Source organism: Nannobrachium achirus, assembly GCF_963921795.1.
Source record: "Nannobrachium achirus genome assembly, chromosome: 20".
NCBI lineage: Eukaryota > Metazoa > Chordata > Actinopteri > Myctophiformes > Myctophidae > Nannobrachium > Nannobrachium achirus.
Genome location: NC_137827.1, coordinates 15,862,051 through 15,874,519, shown reverse-complemented (window position 1 = coordinate 15,874,519; position 12,469 = coordinate 15,862,051). Strand labels below are relative to the sequence as shown.

The window sequence follows — 12,469 nt, the reverse complement described above, 5'->3', positions numbered from 1 at the left end:
CAGTTCGAAGTGGAGCGGTGCATTTGAGCAGCTATACCCTGTGTGTGTGTGTGTGTGTGTGTGTGTGTGTGTGTGTGTGTGTGTGTGTGTGTGTGTGTGTGTGTGTGTGTGTGTGTGTGTGTGTGTGTGTGTGTGTGTGTGTGTGTGTGTGTGTGTGTGTGTGTGTGTGTGTGTGTGTGTGTGTTTTCCAGGGCCACTGACCCCCATCTATCTACTGTAATCTAACTATTAATTTACCAAATGGCTGTCTGTCTGATGTCTGTCTGTACTCTGATGTTATAGGGTGTGCCAAATGTAGTTCTAAGAGCGGCCATTTCTTGGGTAAACACAGCCTTACACAGGTGTTCTGATTAGACTGCATTCGTTCTATTCTATGCAATCAAACAATTGAAACACCTGTGTTTTGACCCAAGAAATGGCCGCTAAGGACTACAATGACGTAGCCGCTGGCACACACTATAGTACTGATGTCACAGACTGGCCTCGACACAGAACACCACATATGGGCATAAAAGAGAGCCAGACAGACAGAGATAAGAGATCTCCATATAATGTATGGGCATGAAAAGGACAGACGGATACAACCGGTATTGCACAACTGGACGTCAGTGGTGACTATTCTGCCCAACGGGCACGGGTCTAGTTTGATATATAATTTAAATCACTGCATGGGTTGCTAATCTACGTATACACTTAAAAAATCCTCTCTATTAATCTAATTTAGAGACTGTACAAATTGAATAAGCGAAGTCAGGAATTCGCGACTTTATATAATTAATCTACGGCCTCTACACACAACGTCGGCTTGGTGCAGGGCTAGTCATTGGGGATGTTATGTCATTAGTTGTGAGTCAAACTAACCTGTAAAGAGTGTACAAATGTAACCAAATAAATGGACCCTTCTACACTCCCAGAGTTAAATTAACATTGAGGATTTTACTGTGTGTGTCTGTCTAGGGTTAGTCATCGGTGACGTAATGTGTCATGAGCTGGGAGCCAAACTCAACTAAGACCTACTTAAAAATAAGAATACATCCTGATGATCTCACATCCACACCATCCTCTTGACACAGTGTGTACAGTTGTACATTTACTTAAGCCTCATTCCAGAACTTATTTAATAATACCTGGAATTTATATAGCACTTTTCGAAGTACTCAAAGTCGCATGACATGCGTGTGTGTTGGGGGCCAGGGGAGAGGAGAAAAAGGTTTCTCCTCTCCTCATGTTGAATGAATAGAATGTTACGTTAACTCATCTGAATGCTAGAGTTTGTATAGACAGTATAACTAGTGTATTGCAGCAAGGACATGCAGAGAATCTTAGAGAGGCAGGGGCTGACATTTCTAAAAAGGGCTTTTTGTTAACTTTTGGTTGAAAATATCGAAAATAGCAGACCTCCAAGCTCACAACGCACCGGCTATTTTCTATGCTTGATTTCTACACAGAGAGGGCAATTCATAAACATAAGATGCTGCATTCAAGTTCAGGAGAGTTTGGAGCAAGGCAATTAATTCTCTCCAATGCTGCCTTCAGGTAGGGCATGGAAAGGGGGTATTTGCATTTCTTTCACCATTGTAAAAACTGCATTCATGGTCTGGAGACAGAACTTTTTTTACAGACTGATAAAAGGGCTGGGGCTCAAGCCCCCTTTGATGTCTATGTAAGCCATTTACCATGAGAGGGAGTGGGTTGTTGGCTGATTTACCACTGTTTCAGGGTTGTGGCACGAGGCGAAGCCAAGTGCCAAACAACCCTGAAACAGTGGTATATCAGTCAACAACCCACAACCCTCGAATGGTAAATTGCTTTTCTACCACTTCTACCATATACATGAAAGAAAACACAGTTGTAACTTGCAAGGTTATTTAGTTACAATCATTAATTGTTTCAGTGGGCGGGGTCCATGATCCAACTCAAGGTCGTTGACTGATTTACCACTGTTTTAAGCCAATCAGAATCCAGTATCTGAACATGTGACCACAAAAAGTGGTAGAAGTGTGCACTGTTCACGTGTCTGTTGTGCAGTGATCGGAAGTGGTTTCCCTAGCAATACAATTATCCCCTGTTGTCGTGTAGGACACCAAATGGTTAACAAGTAGTACCGCCTGAAGCGCATAAGTGCACAGGCATTCCGTCTTGGAAGAGCGGTAGAAGTTTCTGGGCTCGAACAAAACATTGGGTAGGGTCGGATGTGAACCTTGCTGATTGCAGCTTTTTTTTGCGCCATGCATGACATGAATCTCAGAAATGGTGCATGGTGGGAACCGATTGTATTTGTTATTCAAAGCATTCCTCTCTCTCTCTCTCTTATCTGCAAATGAAATCACTATTTTTTTTTATACATATGATCTAATCTGACATGCATGGATAAACACTTCATGGCAAATGATAATCACTGCCATCGTGCTGCTGGTGTATTCATCAGGAAAGTTGTAGTACATCGAAAGACACATTCCACTGAAGGATATTTTTAGGACTCTAATACAAGCGGTTGTTTTGGAAGTTGTATTGTGTTTGTAAAGGGTGGTGGACAGTAGGGGAATAAATACCCCTTCACTAACTGGAAAGAATTATAGCAGAGAGAGACAGAGTACATCGACAGATAATCACTAGATCAGAACTCTGTGTTCCTGTGTGACGTTGGACTGTATGATCCCAATGGAACTGCTTCCAGTTCTGAAACGCAGAGCAGTTGGTCCCCAACAGGGACGTGCTGGGCCTCTGATTCAGCCCGGGAAAAAGAGTTGTAGAGGCCCTCGTTTGCGCGCTATAGAGAGAGATCTCTCTCTATAGCGCTGCTGCTACTCAAAGATTTGCCATTTCAGATCATGACAAGTGACAAGCCAGTGGGCCAATTACATGAGTTATATTTTGTCGTTGTCGGGTGGAAACCTTGTATGTCCAAAACCGTTTGTTTTGTATTTATCATTTTAAAAATGATTTAAACTAGTGAAAACAGCCGATCTACAAAGCTTGTAGATCTGCTGTTTTCACTACTTTGGTGCAAACAGTTTAATTATTTACTTTTTTGCAAAAAGTTTATTTTTTTCCTAATGGCCGGCCTGGACTGGCCGGGAATAAAGCGGCCGTTCGGGAGTTGTCCCGTTTTTCCCAATGGCCAGCACGTCCCTGGTCCCCAACAGTGTGCCGAGACACACTGGTGTGACGTAAGACCTCATCTCTATAACTGTTCTAACATTTTTGTGTTTTCTTTTTTTGTAAATTCATGCCCTACTTGATCATATAAAGCATCACACAAAAGCACAATAAGTAGCAGATCCACGCAGCTTCGCGCTGCGTTTTGAGCTTATAAATCTGCTACTTTTGTTATTTTTGAATTTGAACGCTGAACAGTTTTGGACATATGAAGTTTCCACCGTACATACCGGTATGCAACAATACAAAAATGGATGAATTATCTTTTTTTTCTCATTTCCCAATACAGAGGCAACATACCCTGAAATTCTTAAATTTATAATTATTATTACAATTGTCTTTTGTTGTTGTTGTAAAACAACATTTACTGATAGCAGTTGCACGAGTTCACAATGCATCATGGATAACTGGATCAACTTTTTATTTGGCATTAATTAATACAAATGAACGTTTACAGAACAACGAGAGTGATAACACGCGTTATAGACACGTTTCTATTTTTGCACAGGTATTTACAGCTGTGCCTTGTTGATACTTTGACTTTGTGCCTTGGGCACAAACAGTTTTAAAACCACAGATGTAGACAATATATAAATACTAACCCATGGATCTTTATGAATGCCGATTCATGTGGTTTGATTGTATGATAAGCTACTGTGTAATTAGGAGCATTCACTCTCCTGGGTAACAAGGCTATATTGTTTGATTGTATGTTAAGCTACTGTGTTAAGGTTAATAACTGACATCAGTCGGTCCAACCAGCTCAAACAGGCCCTATGGTTGTGGCTATGTTATGGGAATGCCGCACAACACTGGAAAGCGCTGACTAAACAAACACACAGTCAGGCCCAAAGCCAGATTGAGCAACTGGTTGTTTTATATGTAGGGCATGTGATCAAACTGTGCAAGCATTTAAAAAATGATCCATAATCTGCCAATGCCACACACAGTAATGTTGGCTCTTGCCTGGAGGCATTAAAACTGTTCACACGCAGATGATTGGTTGTTTAATTCTTTTTCCATCAACTGTCATTATGTCAATACTCCCAATGTGTATTAGTTCCTGTCACTGCCAACCCTGCCCCTGATACACGTAGCAAGCTTTTCATCAATATCAACCAGCAACGACCAGAGGCGTCGATTGGGTATGGCTAGGTATGGCAGTTGCCATACCTTGGCTAATAGGGGGAAAAAATCAAATGTACTATCTAAAATAAATTCATGCCTGTTGATAAGGTATGGCAACATGACTGGTGTCTTGCACGTGAAGGCACAAAAAGATCAATCCAATGACGCTGCCAATGGCCATACCGAATTGACGCCTCTGGTCGTTGCTGGTTGATATTGATGAAACGATTGCTACGTGTATCAGGGGCTTTACTGTAGATTAGAGCAGTGTTTCTCAACCACTGTGCCTGGGGACCTTTGGTGTGCCCCTGAGAAGGGTCAAATGTGCCCCTTGAAACTGCTTGAAAGCCAGTATTGTATTTATCATTTTAAAAATGATTTAAACTTAAAACAGACAATCTACAAGCACACAACGCCTCGCGGTGAGAGGCGTTGTGTGCTTGTAGATATGCTGTTTTCACTACTGTTGTGCGACAGCCTTGTATGATGAAGCAGGGCTTTACTTTGCGAAGAAACATACAAATTTGAAACTTGGAGATACAAGGTTTCTTCCCGACAGTGATGATATTTACACCCCCGTATTATGTTGGTGTGCCCATGGATTCTTGGGACATGAAAAGTGTGCCCATGCAGAGAAAAGGTTGAGAAACACTGGATTAGAGCATACATGGGCAACTGGCGGCTTGTGGGCCACATGCGGCCCCCACCTTCACATAATGTGCCCGCAGGTTCCACTCCCGGCTGAACGAACCGTTGCCCTGACAAACCTTTAGGAGTCGCTATAGTGCAGTGACAGAGAATGTCCTCCCCTGCCGGCTTCCAACCAACCCTCAAGCATGGCTAATTGTGTTAGTTTGGAACGCCCGGCCAAGCTGGAGGCACCGTGGAGGAACTGAGCCTCAGTCTCCATGGTGTTTTGGCAGGAACATTACCCCCGTGCCACCTGGACACCCTTCATGAAGCACTGTTCTACCTGTGCTGTGTTGTTCATACACAGAACCATCCATCCTTCTGGTCCTTCTCTCACCTGTGCAATGGCTTATTTATACTTCATCGTACAACTGCGTGGCTTGACGTAAATAGCCGATTTTCAACTGGAGACTTCATTCACTCACTCGCTCGCTCACTTACCCATCCAGACTTCTCCAAACTGCCCGGCTCCAAGCCTGCGTTCCAGCTTGAGGGATTCGCGGGGAATCTCCCACTCGTCCTGCCACCATGGCTTCTGGGGAATCTTGGACTGGCACGGCTTGGCCAGCTTGGTGCACAGCCCCTCCGCGTCGCCTGTGTGATGAAAAGACAGCATGGTCAAAAGGGTCATTAAACACATGAACTCTAGCTTCCCTCTTCACTGAGCATGTCGTAATAGACCAACATTTGACAAAAATAGGCCAACATTGGGGTGAAAATAGCAGATCTGCACGATGTGACCTTGCAGATCGGCTTTTTTCGGAGAAAGATTTGGTCTAGAGGGAAAAGGGTAGTGGAGCCGGTGAGCCAGTGTAGACTCCTGGAGTAAACAGTCAAAAAAGTATATTTAATATAGGGTTTAAAGGACGACTTTGTTTTTTTTACAACAAGGGTTCATATTTTAGATTGTAATTAGAGAAAAGAAAAAGTGAGTGTTAAAATGTTTTCATTTGCTTCGTTCTATTGTTTTATCGCGTTTACCATGCTAAAATGTGGGGCATGCGTACGCATGGGGGCAAGCGTACAAGTGGCTAAATATGTATTTTTAGACACAATAAGCCAGCAGTTTCTTTATTGCTATTTACGGTAACACTTCTAGCCCCCATTAGTCACATCCAACCATGAAAGGTTGCATGGTATCACTATCTTGGGAATGGGCTTATTCTGTGTAAAATGACATATTTAGCCACTTGTACGCATGCCCCCAAACACTGAAATAAGAATCCCTAAAACAATAGAAAGAAGTAAATTAAATCAAAACACTCATCTTTTATATTCTTTAATTACAATCTAAAATATGAACCCTTGTAAAAAACTAAAGTTGTCATTTAAATGGTTAAAAGATTGTGTACATGTGGTAATCTGAATTCTTCTTATACACACGTGAGTAATGCTGGACGAGCTCCTTCAGGGAGAGGAAGGATATCTTGGCTGTGATGTAATACCCTCCGCTGTCCATGTTGCGGATTCTGTAGTGCTTGACTGTTTCTCCCGAGTTGTGGTCCAGGTCCCTCACTGATAAGGAGAATGACCCTATAGAGCACAGGAGAACCAATGCGTGAGTTTATTTCAAACATGCAGGCACTGTAAGAATGGCATTGCGTATCGTATCGACGATAACATTGAAATGCTATCAGACATTGCAGTAGTGTTGAGACAGGTACACATTGAGAAATATAAACCTCCATCGTCATGTTCTTATTAAAACACAGCTCGGACCTTCATTAGGTACGTAATGAAGGGCAGAGAGACCAAAATGTTGTACCTGCAATATACCACTGTTGCTGTAAGTGAAGACACAGTGTGTGGGATTCTCTGGCTACTCCCACGTGTCCCTAAGCCCTGAGGCCTAAAAATGTCTACTCTATTCTATAACAGTTTTTGGAGTCAGTGGGAATCAGTGGTGTCTTAGTCATGTCAAGAACCCCCAAAATTATGTGTATTTGGCAGCGGACCCCCATTTCAAAATATTTTGTTTCATGGACCCGCAGAAACAAAGATTTTAGTTAAAATCTTGGTCCAGGGGGGCGCCTGGTGGCCTACTGGTCTAAGCGCATACCATATAGGCATTGCTGCCTGGCGGCGTCGCCGGTTCGATTCCCGATCCGGACGACCTTTGCCGCATGTCTCTCCCCATCTCTCCCCCTGTTTCCTGTCAGTCTACTATACTATCCAATAAAGGCATAAAAGCCCAAAAACAAATCTTTAAAAAAAAAAAATCTTGGTCCAGAAAGGAGGTACAAAGCACTTGGGTAAATGTGATTTGACGGTCAAAAAGTAGGCAGGCCATAACTCATTGAAGACATTAATATGTAAAGACGGGCGAAAAGTGTGAAAAACATATTTTTGATTGCATTTCGACTTTAAATGTTCACGATAATAAAAAGCAGATCTACAAGCACATATCGGTTATAGATGTTTTCCCTGCTCTTTTATTTAGAAATGTATATCCTTTGCTCGGGTATAGGACCACTACTGGTCCAAAACGCTAACTAGAATGAACTGAAAGTGTAAAATGTGACTTTCATGGGTCCGTCTTCAAAAGTGAACACACTCTGAAGGATTTTACAGTGCAAACGCCCACTTTAGAGAACAAAAATACGCATTTATTCACCTGGTGACGTCTCGCTCTCTCGGAGGAGGAAGGAGCCCTGCGTGTTCCCAGGGGCCAAGAGCAGCCTCATGGCGTCGTTTCTGGAGAGGTTCTTGAAGAACCACCTTTGTAGCATAAAACAGAGAACAACGTTTCACTCACACACACTTTACATCTAAACCACATCCCCTCCCCGAGGAGGGGGAGAAAGACGCTCTGCGCAGCAGTGTTGTGGTCGGAGCGGAGATGGCGTTCGAGTGCAGTGTTTCCTGTGTGACTTACGGCTCTGTCTCGTTTGTGTTCATGGCGGCGACGAAGTTGTATGGAACGTAGCCCCTTTGGCCTGTGATGAGCGACTCTGCCATGTACCACTCTGGATCATCTCTGTTAGCAAGCACACGCACATCAACACATTATACGCATGACTTTGTCCCGTCCCGTACCTGTTTACTGTTTGTAATTAGTTGTATCTATTTTTCCTGTACGGTATCTGGCCCTGTGTCTCAGGGTAACTATGACAGGACAAGTTGACAGCTGAATTTCTCCCTTGGAATCAATAAATGTCTGTCTGTCTTTCTACAGTATCTATGAAGGAATGCATATGACTTGCCTTGTTGTACATTCTCTTAAAGATATACATGTACAGTACACACAGTAAAATCCTCAGTGTTACTTACAGTGGTACACGTTCAGAGTTAAAAAATAACACTTATCATTTGACCTATTATCAAAAACAATATTCATATTCATATTGGTGAAGTTACCGTTAGTGCCTATTGAGATTGGCAGATTTAACCCAGGTCTTTTTCATCTCACTCACGTCACTTTGTCTGCTGACCTCACTCATTTAGGTCCTGTAATGTAGTTTCAAATGCACTACATTGCAGGCACTTTTTTGAGAGTGAGAAAAATATGTGACATGTGTGATCTTGGCAGGTTGCCCCAGAAAATGTGCAGATCTCAATAGGCACTAACGGTACATACATCATGAATCATGATACATACATATTAGTCACATTTAATTTGATTAATTAATTTGATAATTTTGATCCTCTCATATTACTGGTATGTCTCCTAAATACATGTTGACATCTTGTATTGATGGAGAAGCAAGTCTTTGCACTTTCAGTACAGTTGTTGGCATAGTGAAGCTTAACACTATCAAATCCTCACTCACTATATTAAAACCCAGGGATTTTACTATGTAGCTAGCCACTAGCCAGCATGGCTCACTCTTACTTGTTAAGGATCTTCAGCTTGTCTCCCTTCACGAAGCCCAGGTCGTCATTGTGGTTTGGGTCATAGTTGTATAAGGCCACCACAAGGTTGTCTGCAGACGGATGTAAGAGGAGTGTATGAATTAAACAGTCGCGAATAGAACAGACACATAAACACACACACACACACATACGCAGACAGACGCACGCACACATACACAGGTGGGTTTGTACCTGGTAGAGGGGATGTGGGAGGGGAGTGTTGTGAAGGCTGTGAGGGGTATGGAATCAGCTGATCTGTGTACTGACGAGAGAGGAAAAAGAAAATTTGTTCTATTTTGTTATTGGTATTTGAGAAAAGAAAATATAATATTTCTGCTACCGTTGTTTCCTTTCACCCAGTCATTTTGTCTGCTGACCTCACTCAGCAATGAAATAAACAGGAAATAAACAAAAATAGAAATGAAACAATTAGCCAGTACCTATGCCCCTCCCAAAAAGCTTTTGGAGGGGCATAGCTACTGGCTAATTCTCAGGAGGCAAGCAGTGATCACCCCATGATGTGCACTGCAATGTAGTTTCAAATGCACTACAATGCAGGCGCTTTTTGAGAGTGAAAAAATAAGAAGACACGTGTGACATGTGTGATCTGGGCAGCTTGCTCCAGGAAATGTGCCAAGCTCAATAGGGAACAACGGTACATAAGATCCCAATGTGACGCCTTCACTTTGTAGGAAGTGTTCATTTCCATTTTGCGATTACAAGAAACTAGGAAACCAGCAGGTAGACATCAAACCTGGCATCTTTCTAAACAACATGTTATATAAATAGCATGTAACACACACACACACACACACACACACACACACACACACACACACACACACACACACACACACACACACACACACTGTACTAGTCACATGTGTTATTCTCCTCTGACTCTGTAGAATGGGCTGTCTAATCCATAGGGAGGAAGTAATGGAACACTGATTCAAAGATTACACTTCCAATTAATTGCTCACACAAAAGAACAACTTCCCCCTGAAATAAATAAGAAAGTAGCCCTGGGAACTAACAGTTCCAGAGTGGTGGAACCAGGAGCCTGTATGTCCTGTTTTGTTTTCCACCTCGAAATAAACTTTAACTTACATAATTTCAAGGGAAGTTGCCTTCCCAGAACCAAGCGTAAACTCCCTGGCTGCAGGCAACCGCAGGTACATAAGCAACTCTGCATCAGCACTCATTGAATGTGTTGCCAATGGAAAATGTATTTTCCTTTTCCTCTTCCAAGTCCATGTCATTCACATTAATTGTCACGCAAACTTTTACTTTTGTGAGATGAATGCATAGATACATACATATCATGGCTGTAGAAACCTTCTATCTCCATATTTCATCTTTTATGATTTCTCATAAATTAATGTCCTGTTGTTTACTTCGTTGTAGGACAATGTCGCACAAGAGTAGAAATGACATCTGTCCATGGGTTTTATAACTGTTTTGGACATACAAGTTTTCCGATATACAGTACATGTATCGATAGGCCATAGTTTGAACACGTGGAAAAGCACCCCTATATCCACAGACAAACACTTACTGGATTGCAGGTCTGAGGTGGTATGGGACAGTTGCATTCGTCACAAACTTCATCTAAGTTCTCGATCCAGTCATCGTTTTCTGAATAGTCCGAACTGCAGTTACAGCCCATCTTTGCTGAAACGTTAAACATTCAAGTTAATGTCATGAATGAAATGAAACGCTTATTTAGTTCTCAACCTCAGGTTCGGGAGTCGGGACCCCCAGGGGGGTCCCCAAATTATTTTGGGGGGTCCCTAGCTCTGGTCCAGAGAACTCCACTAACACTATGGACCAGAGCTAGGGGGTCCCCAGATGATTAACTTAATGTGCAACATTGTTTTCTCCCTCAAGAAGTGTACAGAGGATATCTGCACATTTCTAAAGTGAAAATTTAAGGACTACCTCTAAAATGACAAATTAAACCTTGGTCAAAATGTCAAATATTAGAGGCAGAAATTCTGAAAATAGCTGATCTACATGCTCATGTTTTGAGCATGTAGATCTGCTATTTTCACAATAGAACCAGTTTATACAAAATGTAATGCCTCCACTCTTAGTGCTTGTCAGGGTAGACAGTGCAGAGTAGATGCTGCACAGTGGACTGTGGTGGTAATATTAACCACTAAATCTTTCATAATTTCCTAGTTTTTATACAGTATTTCTAAAATGTTCACATTTCTTAAAATATTTTCCAAATTGGCATTGTAAAGCTTGGAGATTGGCTATTTATAGATCAGCTCCTTGTAGATCGGCTAATTAGTTGTGAAGTAGAAAATAAAATAGGGCTTAAGCGGTTAACATATTGTATGGGATTGTGTGGGACTTTGCTCAACATCGAATTAGTTAATGATATTTCCTTTTTACTTTTGCAGCCGTTGCAGGCTTTAAACCTATACTGTATCTACAGTATTGTTGTTTGTTGCTGGTACTGTCTTACCAGCTACAACAACACATGAGAGATTTGATATACATGAAATTGTAAACCTGGTTGGTTTTTACTCTAGTGGTTTTGAACCAGTCCTGGACCACCATTGACACTTCCATTGCACCAAAAGCTCAAAAATAAAAAATACAAAAATAAATTAGATGAAAGAATATACGGTTGTGCTCAAAATTATTCAACCTCCTCCGCTCTGGAAAATCTGGTTTATTGGCTAAATTCACGAACTGACAACTGAATGAAATAAATAAATCATAGAAGAACAATGTAAATAGCTCAAAAGTAACATTTGTTGTGTTTTTTTTTTTCAAATGCAATGCTAAATGCCACTTTCAACGCCACTTTCACTTTCACTCTTAATTACACCTGAAAACATCTGTAATCAACTGCAATCGACTAATCAACTGTTTGTTGACTTGTTGACTCTGATTAGAGCAGTTAGAAACATGGCTACGTTTAAGGAATGGTCAGAAAAGTTCAGAGAAGAGATTATTGCTTTGTAAAGAGGGGGTTGAATAATTTCGAGCACAACTGTAGAATAGAAAAAAATAAGAAAAAAGTCTGATAACAAGACACAAAGGCAAATACTGTAGACAAAAATATAAATAAATTAGGCAGAATATCACCATGTTTTGTCTTGTTAGAGTAGAGACAACATTTGGCAAGAAGAGATGTTTAGGTCAGACTGTCGGTCAGGTAACCAACCGAAATGTCATATTTGAACCTGTACATTCCAAATCTTTGATACCATGATGACAAAACAACTGAGTTACCTGACCGAAATATTATTCAACATTCAACCTTATACTTGAGAATTGCTCTCTATATAACTGACATACAATTCCACTCACTGAATAAAATAGGAATTATACCAAATGTTTTCTAGAATGATAATTATCTTTTGGACATGTGAACTTTGCCACACGCTAACTTGAAAACCTTGAAAGGCTTGAAAACCAACTTTATCCTTCGGTCCATTCATTCTTATGCTATAAGACGGCCATTTTGGATCCCATGGGGACCAGGAAGAATCCAGTTTCTATTGTTTTACGTTCATTCTTATGAGACATTTTTCAACAAATAAAGTTAAAAGTTTCGAATTTACACAACGAGATCCTTACAGTAACAACCCATTTATTAGATTATTAGAAGACGTACTTC

At 41.3% G+C, this 12,469-nt stretch overlaps 2 protein-coding genes across 2 annotated transcripts in view; both read right to left on the bottom strand.

Annotated features, from left to right (window-relative positions):
• fam167b (family with sequence similarity 167 member B) overlaps positions 1-12,469 on the bottom strand; it is a gene marked incomplete at its 5' end in the record, with an annotated part of 214,550 nt that overhangs the window by 178,349 nt on the left and 23,732 nt on the right. The window lies entirely within an intron of this gene.
• The window catches only part of lck (LCK proto-oncogene, Src family tyrosine kinase), a 32,464-nt gene that overhangs the window by 16,241 nt on the left and 3,754 nt on the right, over positions 1-12,469 (bottom strand). Inside the window, exons 2-8 of the mRNA XM_080750035.1 lie at positions 10,388-10,503; positions 9,022-9,091; positions 8,810-8,900; positions 7,853-7,954; positions 7,592-7,695; positions 6,361-6,510; positions 5,419-5,571 (exon numbers count right to left, since the gene is read on the bottom strand). Coding sequence (XP_080606161.1) covers positions 5,419-5,571; positions 6,361-6,510; positions 7,592-7,695; positions 7,853-7,954; positions 8,810-8,900; positions 9,022-9,091; positions 10,388-10,498 — 781 coding nt within the window. The 5' untranslated portion in view covers positions 10,499-10,503. The remainder of the gene's footprint in view (positions 1-5,418; positions 5,572-6,360; positions 6,511-7,591; positions 7,696-7,852; positions 7,955-8,809; positions 8,901-9,021; positions 9,092-10,387; positions 10,504-12,469) is intronic.